The sequence below is a fragment of the Bos javanicus genome, chromosome 12, assembly GCF_032452875.1.
Source record: "Bos javanicus breed banteng chromosome 12, ARS-OSU_banteng_1.0, whole genome shotgun sequence".
Classification (NCBI taxonomy): Eukaryota; Metazoa; Chordata; class Mammalia; order Artiodactyla; family Bovidae; genus Bos; species Bos javanicus.
In genome coordinates, this window is record NC_083879.1 from 32,103,817 (window position 1) to 32,117,263 (window position 13,447).

A 13,447-nucleotide genomic window follows, 5' to 3' on the forward strand; every position below is an offset into this window, starting at 1 on the left:
GTAGTTTTTCCCACAGCAGTGTAGACTGCCAAGCTGAATGGTTTTATCAGACAACACTCTCTTCCTTGTTGCTCTTCCTTATTTCTCCTGGGAATTCAGGTCAGTGCAGGTTGAAAGCTTCCTGTGCAGGGCAAGAGAGGGAGTTTGCAAGGGCAGCGCTCTTTGGATCATTTCCTTGATCTGAAAGGGTTTCAGAAAGTAGGTTCGCTTGCTAAGGTGGAACAGACAGCCTGCCCTACCTAGGTGTCAAGGGTCACAGGTGCCCCAGTTCCAGGAGCCACAAATACGGGGGAAAGCAGAGTTCCCCCCCAGGCTGGAGCAAACACTGGGGACCTTTGAGCAGAGAGGCAGCCCTGTCAATGATCTGTGGATTCAAGGAGTGTCTCATCTCCCTGGAAGAATGGCCCGCCCCTTCCGGTGCCTCCTGCTCCCCACCCGGCTCAGTGCCCCTGCCCTTGCCAGCAGCCAGGATTCTGGAAGCCCGGACCCTCTCGGAGGAATGTGGAGTGGCCCTGACGCTGTCAGTAACAAAGAGACGTCCCTTTGATAACCTAAGTGGAGCCTGCCCCGGAGTCTTCTGGACCCTTTTATTTACCTGGTTTCTTTCTTCCCACCCTGTCCTGCCCTAAGCAGCCTACTCAAGCTCCATGGGGTCACAGCCTCAGGCCCAGCCCCACCCCAGCCCCAAACTTCCCTATGACTTGGAGACCCAGGTACTGGTAGGCTGGGCTAGAGCCTTGAAGAGTGAAGGCTGGGGACAACCATTGAGGGTGATTCTCAGCTCAAGCCAAGAGGCTCTAAGAAATGCACCAGGCACCTTGGTCTCTGCTGGAGGCCTGTCCCACGTGGCACCTGCACTCCCCCAGGGCCACACACCTGCACCCAGAGGCCCGGAGGAGCTGCCTCCCCTCCCCCACCCAGAGCAGGTTTCCAGGGGTCAGGAACCCGACAAAGGGCTCTCAGAGGCTAAGCCATGGTGATGAAAAGACACCAGGCTCTCTTCCCATCAGCCACCTTGCACCCCTCCCTGATTGCTCCCAACAGCCTGCCCCTGCAGGAACCCAGATGGGCCCCCTCTTGGCTGAGGGAGCAACCCAGACATGAGGGGATATTTCTACTCCAAGGAGCTTGTCCAAGGACATCATTATTGCCTCCTTTCTCCTCACCCCCAGCCCAGGGCCCAGAACCATGGAGGGACAATGCTACTGCCATGAGGGCCCATTTCTTCATGAAGGACACCAGCCAGTGTCCTCTCTCCAGGCGTCACACCCCACACGCCAAGTGAGCATGGGCCTCTCTGAGATCTGGTGTGACCCCTGGGGCCAGATCAACCCAGGCCGCTCCCAAAGCATTTGGGCAGGCAGGCCAGGGCCCTTTCTCCAGGGCAGAGCGGAGACACAGCTGGAAAACCGGGACAATTAGCCAGCGGCCGGCGGCCATAAAAACGCAGGAAGCGGCCACCGCAGGGTGGAGGGGGCTGGCTGTCCCCAATAAAGCGATTGTCCCAAAGAATGCCCACATTCCGAAGACTTGGGCGCAAGCCTGGGCCTCAGCTTCCAGAGCTGGAGGCTTGGGAGGGGGCTGCGGGGGTGGCGGGGCGGGGGTGGGGGGAGGTGGAGGCGGAAAGAAGGATTGTGTCTCCCAGGAAGAGGAGGAAGATGTTTGCTAGATCAAACGTCTGCAATGCTCCCACCACTTAACCTCCCACATCCCGGCCTCATCCAGGTCCACAGACTTCCCACCCCCCCAACCCCGTGATCCCCCTCCCAACTCAGTGACTTGGATTCTGTAACAGGCTTTGTAATTTGTTTCCTATTTTATTTCTCAAGAGGTCCCATGACACTCAGTTATCCGGGCCAGGCCCGGGGAGATCCACAAGGATGATCTGCCACAGCCTTCACCAGTTGATTGCCCAGTTTGTTACCACCCGCCCTCCTCCATTGTAACCTCTTTCCTTAGGAAACACAGAGGACAGGAGGGACCAGCAAGGAGGAGATCCGAAGCCCTGATCCTGCTGGGGCCTGGCCTCTCGGAACTCTGCGGCCAGCCGGCTGTCCTCTGTAAAGTGGAGAAGATGACAAGACCCGCTCTATTCCCGATCTGGGGAGATGTGAAGATCTAGGAGATAAAGGACACTGGATGGAGCTCCAGAGATCACACGAGGAAGTGACAAACACCAGAGACTGCTCGGCGGCGAGAACCGACAAGGGTGGATCTGCAGGAGAGCCACTGCGCCCCGCTGGTTCCCGGAGCGCTCAAAGCCACCCAGTCCGCCTGCGCAGCCCACTGCCCGGGCCGATCCTCAGATCCCAGGCTGGCAGCGCCGTCTGGACTCGGAGCAGACAGAGGTAGACTGGCAGCCGCAGGCCCCACTCCCCGCGGTCGCTGAATTGAGATGGGCACCTGCCCGAGCGAATCTGGTCGCCCTGAGCTCCTGTCCTCCGACTTGTCCTGGCGGGTCCCAAGCCAGGCCATGCAGTACAGGTCCCCAGGGCCGCCACTTCCAGCCCGAGACACAGTGCTTCCAAATCCAAGACCCTTCCCCACTTGGGGCTTTTCAGAAACAATCATCAGTGATGGCTCGGGGGTCTCTTCCCATCCCCTGGAGATGAAAAACTATTTTCTCTGGAGAAATGTTTTACTTTGCAAATGAGAATGGTTTTAAGCCATTGGTATGTTGTATGGCATATATATACCTAGGTAGACATTAGCAGAAATCCTGGAGTCCCTTTTCCTGATTTTAAACCACGTATTTAAGTATATAAACATATAAGTGTAATTTGCTTAGTTTTCACAGGCAACAAACACACCAGGACCCAGCTCAAGAAACACCAGAACTCTAGCGAACCCTCCTGCTCCCCTCCGTTACCGCCCTCCCAGCAGCCTGACTACTACCACTTTCTTCTTGGTTTGCAGTCAAGATTTCTGAATTTGGAGTGTAAATGCTTTTTCAAAAAAATTAATAGCTTTAATTTGAGTCCCAAATGTGAGATGAACTCGGAGATATGACTTTCAACTAGGGTCTTAATTTATCTCTTGTGGAGGGCCAGCTGTTTCCCTAGGGAAGAAAACAAATGATCAGCGGTGACAGTTGTTTGAGGGGCACAGTCAGCCTGGCCAGGGGCACAGAGGGGAAAGGAACAGGCTTATTTCTCCGGGCTCCACCCGTCACCTCCCAGGCTGGCCAGAAACTCTGTCATCAAAGCAATGGCTTCCCTTTTTCTCTTTGGGATGGAAGGAGCTTCTTCTAGACACCCCCTCCCTTCCCTGCAAATGCAAAAACACAACTCCTCGGTTCCTAAACCCCGATTCCCACCAAGATAGCTCTCCCCACCCCTCCACCCCCTTTTGCAAGTCTCTTGATTTCATTCTTTGAACCTGTGATTGGAGGTTAAAGTGCACCAAGGTTGGAAGGAGGAAGCTCTTAACAATAAAGGTTTGAATATTTAGCTGTGATGGGTCGCAGCCCTCTCGAGAGCTCCCCCCCTCCTCCCTAATCTTTTAAAATGCAAATCGTGTTTCTAGGGGTTGTGCGCCGGGTGCGCGCTGCGCCTCGACGTCTCCAGCCATTGGTGTCTGTGTCATTACTAATAGAGTCTTGTAAACACTCGTTAATCACGTAAGGCCGCCGGCCTGGGGCTCCGCACGCCAGCCGGTGGCGGGTCTTCCCCGCCTCTGCAGCCTAGTGGAAAGGAGGTGGGAGGAAAGAAGGAAGAGAGAGCGGGAGGGAGGGAGGGAGGGAGGAGGCAGGCCCGAGGCAGGGACCGCCTCAGAGGCAGAAGCGCCGCGAGGAGCCGGCGGAGCTTCGCGGGCCGGAGCGCAGCCACCCGCCGTTCCGGCGCCCCCTCGCCCCCTTCGCCAGCGCGGCGCCCCCCGGCAACCTCCAGCGTCCGTCCCTGGGCAGCATGGTGAGGTTCGCCGTCGGGCCCTCGCCACCATGTACGTGAGCTACCTCCTGGACAAGGACGTGAGCATGTATCCCAGCTCCGTGCGCCACTCCGGCAGCCTCAACCTGGCCCCGCAGAACTTCGTCAGCCCCCCGCAGTACCCGGACTACGGCGGATATCATGTGGCGGCCGCGGCCGCCGCCGCCGCCAACCTGGACAGCGCGCAGTCCCCGGGGCCGTCCTGGCCTGCCGCCTACGGCGCCCCGCTCCGCGAGGACTGGAACGGCTACACGCCGGGGGGCGCGGCGGCCGCCGCCAACGCCGTAGCGCACGGCCTCAACGGGGGCTCCCCGGCCGCCGCCATGGGCTACAGCGGGCCAGCCGATTACCACCCGCACCATCACCCTCACCACCATCCGCACCACCCGGCCGCCGCGCCCTCCTGCGCCTCCGGCTTGCTGCAGACGCTCAACCCCGGCCCCCCCGGGCCGGTCGCCACCGCCGCCGCCGAGCAGCTGTCGCCCAGCGGCCAGCGGCGGAACCTGTGCGAGTGGATGCGGAAGCCCGCGCAGCCGGCGCTGGGCAGCCAAGGTGAGCTGGCGGGCGCCGGGGGAAGGCGCGGTCCCCGCGCGTCCGGGGACTCCGCGCAAGGGGGGCGGGGCGGGGCGACCGCGTCTAGGGGGCTCTGGACCCTCCCCCCCTGGGGGTTGCTGCTCTGGACCCTGAGTAGGGGATAGCGGGGTCGGGAGTGGAGGTCCTGGTCTCAGGAGCCGCGTTCAGTGTAAGGCAAAGGGGAGGCTCCCTCCTTCCCACCGCCCTTCCTTCGTAAGGTCGGGTCCTCAGACCCTCGGGAGACTCCCGGGAACGTGGCGCAGCGCGGCTGCAGCGCAGTGATCGCGTCCGCCCGGCTTGCTGCCGCCCGTCCTCCCTCGGTGCGCGGCTACCCTGCAGCTCCCCAGGGCCGGGCTCTAGGGGCACACCGTCCTTCCCTGTCCCGGCCACTCAGGAAGAGCAAGGGACGGGGGTCCGGGAGGGCGGCGCGGTCGCGCGAGGGACCAGGTTTAGCCATTGGAGCCAAAGGTAAGGATCGGAGCTGCCGCGCTGGGGAAACTGGGCGAAGCTGCCGAAGCTGAAAGAAAGTGTTGGTCCCGGGAACGAAGTGGGGAAGAGGTGCGGCGCGGGGGTTGGGGGAGCACCCGGGTCTTCAGACCTTTGATCTGCGCAGGGGTCATTTCAATCAAAAGCCGGAGGGCTGGGACTGGACGCCCCGGGAGTCCCCTCGTGTCTGCAGAGGGAGAAGGGGAGGCAGGGGTCGTGCGCGCTCCGCCGCTGCTCTAGACGGAGATCGTTTCTCCGGAACCTTCCTCCCCAGGGTCTGGTATGTGTGCGCGTGTGAGTGTGTGTGTGTGTGCGCGCGCGTGAGTGTGTGTGCGTGTGTGCGCGCATATTCGTTTAACGAGCTTGCCCCAGAGATGTCTCTGCAGAGATCCCGGGTTGGCGGGACTGAGCAGGCTCTTGGGCTCCGGGTCTGCCCCGTCTGGCGTCTGAGTGTGTCCAGTGGGGAAGGAGCTCCAGTAGGTGTGGTGGGAGAGTCCTGCTGGCTCCGCTTTCCCTCCGTGAAGTCTTTCCCAGCCCTCTGCACTTCCGCTTTTTCCTCTTCCCTCCTTTCAGGCCCAGCCCGGCTCGCATGCAGGTTATGGCCACTTTGCAGGGGTTTTATAGCCGATTACAGCCGCATAAATCAGAGTAGCCGTTGGGGGCTGTCTCCCGGGATCGGTTTTTTGCGTCACTGCGCACAAACCGGGACCCATCACCGGGGGGAACTGCGGCGGTCCGGGGAGGAGGCCTCGGGGCCGACCTGGAGGGTCAGCTGGGTCCCTTCCCCCGAGAGGAGGCGCGCTCGCCTGGACAGAGAGCGCGCCCGATGAAGGCCCTTGGCTATCCTGAGCCTGCCTGGGGCGCCGGCCCGCGGGGCCGGGCCGGGATCCTTGGTGCGTCCCAGGAGAATGCGCGCTGAGCAGGCTCGGGCGGGGGGGAGAGGGAGGCGTGCCACCGGAGCCTGGGCCGCGGGGTCAGCGGAGGAGAGGCCGCTGTGAAGTCCTGCGCCAAGGTGGCAAGGCCGCAGTCGGCGCCGGGCGCCCTTGTGATGTTAATGTGGGGCGGCCCGCCGGCCGGAGCCCGACTCCTCTGCGGAGCCTCATCCGTCAAGGGGCGAGTGGGGAAGGGGGGGCGGGTGGGACCAGACCCAGTCCGCTTTGATATACACCTTCCCATCCCTGCCATTGTCTCTTTTAGGGCCCGGAAAGAGGGTGGTGACTTTCGCAGTCAATAATGAATTCTGACAAGTCCCTCTCATCTCTCCCCTACTGCAGCCCCCTCCTTGGTTCCCAGGGGGTGCGGGGCATCTCCAAGGTCCTCGGGGCGCGAGCTGCAGAGCACACTGGGGCCTGGTCGCGCTGCCCCGGCCTCTCCGGATACTGAAAGGACAGCCCCCAGTCAGAGCCGCTCCCGAAGGCCCCAAGGCGAGTCCCGCTCCTGGAGAGTCCGGCTCGGAGAACTCCCCTGCGCCCGGCTCTCCGGCCCGGGGAGGTGTCCTTTGTGGCTCCCACCTGGCCCCCGTACACCATCTGCGTGGTGATCTAGTCTGATCCTCAGTTTGCCCCTCTGTACACAGGGGCCACCACCGCGGGCGGGCTGGGGGCGGTAGCGCAGGTTCCCAGGACGTGTCAGCTGCCTTTCCTTTCCCGGCGGGCGCAGGGTCGGGGCCACCGCGCGCATTCAAATGCGCCCGCCGCCGTGTTGATGTTAATGCGCCTGGCGGGGAGGGGGATGAAGGCCGGCCCGCCATTTGCTCAGTAGTGGTAATTCAAACAGAACGCGGTTGTTATTAAGGCATTGAAAGGGCTTTTCTTTGATAAGATCGCCTTGTCCTGCATTGTTTGAGGCTGTGTTCTCCTTTCAGCGGCTCCGGGGAGCTCCCTCTGATCCGGCCTGTATCTTCCCAGGGCGCTTTTGTTGTGGTTTGCAAAGGGTTTTACCTGAACAAAGTCGGCCTGCGGGGCATTAAACACCTCCGAGCAACTCCCCAGACCCTTTAGATCTTTCTGCAGCCCCGGGGCACCGGGCGATTGAACCTGTTCTTTTGGGGAGAAGACCCCGACCTGGGGCCGAGCGAGAACAGCTCTTGAGTTGGGGAATTCTGCCGAGGGTCGACCCGGGACAGACTCGGTGGAGACGCGGGGCTCCGGCCTGCTCTGACTCCAGTCGCACTATTTGTCAAGGCCCTTCAGTAAAACAATCAATGCAAGGTTTAATATGTTGACTCAATCCAATGAGCAGTAGATCACTGGTTAGGATAGCTCTGGCAGGGTTTGCAGCAGAAATAAATGGAGGATTAAAAAGAAAAGTGTGCCAACCCAGTTTCGCCCAGGTATAGAGCGTCCCCAGCGAGAGGAATTATCGGCCTGCTAGACCCCTGCTTAGAATTCCACCGGATACGCTGGTGAGCCCGGGTAGGGGGGCGTGTGCGGTTTCTAGTGACCTGAGGGGACAGCTGTCAGCTGCTGCACCCCCTTTCCACTTCTAATAAAACAAACAGAAAGGGAATCCTCCCCCCACCCACATACCCACAATCCCAGCTGTTTTTACTGTGAGCTTTTTTTTTTTGAACCTCTGATGGGCCTGGAAATCTGAATATTCCCAGGACTGTTTTCCTTTTGGGCCTCATCAGCTCAGGTGCTGTATTTGCTTTACAAAACCCCAGATGGGGTTCTGCTATCACCTGTATGTATTTTTCAGTTCAGTCGCTCAGTCGTGTCAGACTCTTTGCTACCTGTATGAATTTTTAGTTTCTCTTTAATTTTCAAAAACCACTTAATTCCAAGACTAGGTTAGTTGTCCTGAATAGCACCCCCGCACACCCTCTGGAGGGGGTCTTGTCAGACTCAGCAGGAACCAGCCAAACCGCGGCCCCCCAGGGCGATGGAGGAAGAGAAATGGTTCCTGGGTTAGGGAGGTTTGTCATTACCCATGACTGATGGGCTGCCCGGCAGTTCTCGGGGCTAACTTTGCCTTCCTCCACAGTGAAAACCAGGACGAAAGACAAATACCGGGTCGTGTACACGGACCACCAGCGTCTGGAGCTGGAGAAGGAGTTTCACTACAGTCGTTATATCACCATCCGGAGGAAAGCCGAACTGGCCGCCACGCTGGGGCTCTCAGAGAGGCAGGTGGGAACCCTCCAGGGCCCCGTCACCAACTGGGAGGCTCCAGTGGGGAGGGTTAGAAGGCAGGCCCCAGGATCCACCCAGTTCTGTGGGCAGATTAAGCAAGAGAATCGAGAGACTTTTCCTTCTAGATGCTTTTTTAAAAAGGCTTCTTCCATGTCTACTTGTCTTTTTAAAAAACATATGTATATTGTGATTTTTTTTTTTCTATTTCGGGGGACCTGGGAGGTAAAACACACACACACACGCACGCACACACACACGCACACACACACACACACACACACACACACACAAACTGAGTGTAGTTTAATGCAGAATCCGATTTGGGTCAATAAAGACTTATTCTCTTTGTACCCAGTTCTTTATTGGGGGAAAAATTAATGTAGGATACCAGCCTCTGTCCAGAAAAACTATGGAGGGGTGAGGCTTAGCTCCTGAATGCTCTAGATTGTCAAATTCACAGTCAGGAAACCCCTCATTAAAACTCATTCTCAGCCCCAAGGCAAGGACTATTTCATTTCCGTTTAGCTTTGAGAGGCCAAAGGTTGTCATTTTGAAGTACATCTAGCCCTAGCCTCCTTGCTTGGTGTAGAAAGGACCTGGCAGTTTCTGTCTTCCTTAGTTCTGAGACTCTGAACTTTTCCAGTAAAGTTGTAGATAAAGGTTGCTCTGGAAAGAAACCTGAGGAACAAAGAGGGAGAGAGAGGCACTTCCCTCTTGAGACTGCATGGAGCTTGGGAGAAGCTCCAGCACTGGGCTGTTATATGGGCTGTCCAAAAAGCTGGGTGATGGGCTGCTGTCCTTCGGGTGCAGTGGGGACCTCTTTGGCTGGAGAAGGAGGCATTGGATCTAGTGTCAAATACTGTCCCTTTATGCTTTCGCTGTCTTCTTCACCGCCTTCTGTTTTTCTCCACCTTTTTCATTTCCAGGTTAAAATTTGGTTTCAGAACCGCAGAGCAAAGGAAAGGAAAATCAACAAGAAGAAGTTGCAACAGCAGCAGCAACAGCCGCCCCCGCCTTCTGGGCCACAGCCTCCCCAGCCACAGCCAGGTCCGCTGAGAAGCGTCCCAGAGCCCCTGAGCCCCGTGTCTTCCCTGCAAGGCTCAGTGCCTGGGGTTCTGGGGCCAGCTGGGGGGGTGTTAAACCCTACTGTCACCCAGTGACCCGCAGCGGCCTGCAGTAGCAATTCCAGGCTGAGCCATGAGGAGCATGGACTCTGCTAGAACCCTCAGGAAAGACCCCCTCCCCTCTCACTCACTAATGTTTACCAGCTGACCTAGCCCTCCGAGCAGAAACAAACGGGGGCCTGGGGGAAAGACGACTGTGGTTGGGGGCCTCAAGGATGACATTCTCGTAGATTGCGACTTTTTCCGTTCTGACTCTTTCTGCCAAGTGAGGAGATGGGAAAAGACACCTGGGCTTCCTTTAGTACTGGCGGGCACGCTGCCTGGACTGGCGGAACAGACCAGCCTTTCAGCCCCCTGCTCCTCAGCTCTTGGCCTCCCAGATCTGCAGGACACGTCTCTGGTTGGAGCTAAGGCGGGAAAGGGGCTCAGGGGACTGCCAGGGATGGAACCAAGATGGTTAGGTCCACTAACTGCCCTCCAAGGTCCCCCTGGCCCTTCTCACCTCTAGGGCAGGCAAGACTTAAGCTGCAGAAGTCAGAGGCAGCTGAGATGGAGACCTGGGCCCACTGAAGCGTGCAGAACCCCCAGGTCTTTGTCTTTCTTCTCTTCCCTTCCCAGTGCAGGAAAGGCTTGGCTGGCGTATGCGCGTGGTCTATGGTAGTGTGAGAGGGTGGTTGCTGGACTCCAGGCCTGACAAGCGGGGGGTGGCCCTGGACAGGGCCTTGTTTAGAATGCCTGTCACCAGAGCCTCTCTGGGCTGAATGTATGTCAGTGCTATAAATGCCAGAGCCAACCTGGACTTCCTGTGATTTTCACAATCTTGGGGCTGATGAAAAAGGGGGAGTTTCTGTTGTTGTTGCTGCTGTTTGGGTTGTTGGTCTGTGTAACATCCAAGCCAGCATTTTAAAAGCCTTCTGGATCCATGGGGAGAGAAGTGATATGGTGAAGGGAAATGGGGGTGGGGGTGGGGTGGGGGGTGGTATTTGAACACAGTTGAATTTTTTTTTTTCTAAAAAGAAAAGAGATAAAGGAGCTTTCCAGATTTCAGATTCTGTATTTATCGCCTATCAGGTTTTGTTTGAAATTGTGATTATTTTTTAAAGAAATGAAATATCCTTTCTCCTTGCAAGCTAGAATTAGGAAAATCAGGGCGGGGGTGGGGGGTGGAGAAGGTTATCTGGACAACCTCATTTTACCCCAGAGCACCAGAAGCCCGAGGGAGCGGTTTCTGAGACCTGCCCTGCCCCCAAGCCGAAGCCCAGCCTTGCCTTGTGGAATGCGTGGTTCTCCTGGGGGTGCCTGTGGGCAGGACACGCAGCTGAACGCCCAGCTGCTTCTCAGCTAGGGGAACGGTGGGCAGTGGGCGCGAGAGAGCCCCTCACTGCGTCCCGTCAAGTCCACACGGAGGCCATCACCTTCAGTCCCTTCATCGGTGAGTCTCTTCTCCCCAGGGTGCCCAGCATTCAAGTGAAAATCCTCGATTCTATTTCCCCAAGGCAAAGTTTCCGCGAACGTGCGTACTAAGTTGCCCCCATGGACTGTAGCCCGCCAGGCTCCTCTGCCCATGGAGATTCTCCAGGCAAGAAGACTGGAGTGGGGTGCCATCCCCTCTTCCAGGGGAATCTTCCTGGTCCAGGGATCGAACCTGCGTCGGCAGGCGGGTTCTTTATCACTAGCGCCACCTGGGAAGCCCAAGTTCCCACGACCGTGTTCTGTAAATGGCCTGTCTTGTTCCGTGCTGTTTCCTTTTCCCCGCCTTCCCTCCCCGGTCTCTCCCCTCTCCCGGATAAGAACTGGGAACCCAGCAAAGGGTTCGGCTGGGCACGGGGCTCCTGCCCTTGAGGTTTCTGGTCCTGGAAGCCGCTGAGCCGGGCGCGCTCGGCGGCCGCGGGGCCCGGGAAAAGGGGCTGTGTCCCCCACGCGGCCGCTCCGGGCCGGGATCGGCGTCTCCACCGAGGGAGGAGGTGCCCCGAGGGCTGGGCTGGACGGGCCGCGTTGCGAGGCAGGAATGCCCCCTGCAGCATCGCCCCGATTCCGCGGCGCTTCCGGGAGGCGCCTTCCCCTCGGCGCCTGGGACCCGGAGGCTGGGGGCGGGAGGCCGCGTGCCAGGCCCGGGGCGGGGGCGGCCAGGCAGGCGGTGGTCCCCGGGGGCCCGGCGCGGTTGCTATGCGTTGCCGTGAAACGCCTGTCAATAAAGCCTGTTTGGACAGTGGAGCGCGAGCACAAGGGTTGTTTGCTTAGTGGTTAGAGGTCCAAAAGTCGGCATGGTCCCGCCGCGAGCGATCACACGGCCTCCTTTTCCCGGGGAGCGGGCCCCTAGCGCCGACGCCCGCGCGTCCGGAGGGCCCGCCGGGACCCCACTCGGGGAGGCGGGTTGCCCGCCGGTTCTCCCCGCCCCCGCCGCCTGCAAGGCCGGGAATGAGGGCCGCGCCCCGCTACGCCGAGACACCGCCCCGAGAGCCAGCCCCCAGGGAACCCACGCGGGGACGCGGCGCGAGGGGGCAGTGCGGCCGGGAGAGGCCTGGGGAGGCCGGCGTCCTGACGTCAGGGTTCATTTGTGAGCTGAGGGCGGCGCGGGTCCGAGCGCCGCGGGCGCTGTGCAAGAGGATCACAGGGGCGAGCCCCTGGGTCCCCTCGGCGCCCTGTCCCCGCTCCCGCCGCCAGGGAGCGCGCGCGCCCTGGGAAGAGCCGAGGTCCGGCCCACACTGCTAGCCGCCTCTGCAGGAAAGGGATGCAGTTGAGACCCAAGGGTGCAAGCCCCAGACCTCTTTCTCTTAACCCGCTGCTCCCAGACCCGCGTGGAGAGCCTTCCCGCCGCGGCCACGGGCCCAGGGAAGCTAAGTGCACACGGGGTCAGGTGCAGAAAATTCTTGGATCTGGTGCATGTTTAAGAAAAGCAAATTTAGGGGAGGGGAGCTGTCCACTCTTCTAAAAAGGTCTTTTGGGGGGACTTCCTTGGTGATCCGGTAGTTAAAACTCCACGCCTCCACTGTTAAAAGCGCGAGTTCTGTCCCTGATCGGGGAACTAAGATCCCAGGGTGCCCTACTCCCCCAAAAAGTCTGCACAAGACGTTTCTTTAAAAAAATTTTACAGAAATATAGGTATGATATTAATTTACGGGAAGAGCGAGAACTTAGGATAAACAAAGGGGGGAGATGCAGCAGTATTGTGGAACTCATGTAAAAAAGAAGGTATATATGTAGAGAAAGCAGGCCAAGTCTTTCTTTTTCCTGTAAACAATTCATAATTTTATCATATTCATCTCATAAAGTTAACAAGATAGGCTGCTAGTTGAAAGCCACAAAAGTTTCAGTGAGTTTCCTTGCTCTCTGATACTATCAGGCAGGAGGCTGACAATGATCAAGAATATTGATCTTAAATAGAAATCTAAACACATAAACAGCAAAATTCTGGCTGTTGTTATTGACAACCACCTGGGAGGAAAGGAGCAGAAATAAATCTCAGCTACAGAATCTTAGGAAGAGATTATGGGTTTTTAAGAGCACTATTCACAACTTGTTTTAGAATCAGTTTAAGAACCCTGGGAAGATTACAACCTCCCAGCCACCACTTCCTCATCTGTAAATGGAGATCAAATGCAATGTAAGCAGATGCAAGTTATGGGGTTACACTTATGATTAGACCCCAATAATGACATGAACGCCTCCTCTTTTTTTTTTTAGTCATGAACCGTCTTCTCTGAAGTGCTCAAGGGTCCTTATAGTTAATGTTTGAACAAGGATCATTTTTCAAATCATTAGAGAATTATTACCTTCCAGAAGTTTTCCTCCTGTATTTAGCTCTGCTTACTTTGTCAAAATAGCCTCAAGTCTGTTGTCTTTTGATTTCCACTGCTTAAGTGTCTGCACAAACTCTCAAGTGGCAAAACATGAACATTCCAGATGAGAAGATGAGTTATGGCTCTGCCCAGCTTACCTGTCCTTTCGTCTACTAGGTAAGATGGACCCACGCACTTCCAGTTGTATTTAGGAGACTCAGATTAGTTGAGGATATCAATCAGAATCCTTTAACCCAGAAGAGGCACAGAGGTAGACACTCTTCCTCAGTTCAGTTGAGTTCAGTTGCTCAGTTGTATCTGACTCTTTGCAATACCATGGACTACAGCATACCAGGCCTTCCTGTCCATCACCAACTCCTGGAGTTTACTCAAACTCATGTCCATTGAGTCGGTGATGCTATCCA

The 13,447-nt window shown here is 57.6% G+C and overlaps 1 protein-coding gene across 1 annotated transcript; it reads left to right on the top strand.

The window, feature by feature from the left end:
• Nucleotides 1-3,746: 3,746 nt before the first annotated feature.
• CDX2 (caudal type homeobox 2) lies at nt 3,747-11,372 on the top strand. The gene is made up of 3 exons (XM_061434892.1): nt 3,747-4,478; nt 7,971-8,116; nt 9,046-11,372. Exons 1-3 carry the CDS (start codon nt 3,938-3,940, stop codon nt 9,277-9,279), a joined length of 921 nt encoding a protein of 306 aa, XP_061290876.1. The 5' UTR covers nt 3,747-3,937; the 3' UTR covers nt 9,280-11,372.
• The last annotated feature ends 2,075 nt before the right edge of the window (nt 11,373-13,447 follow it).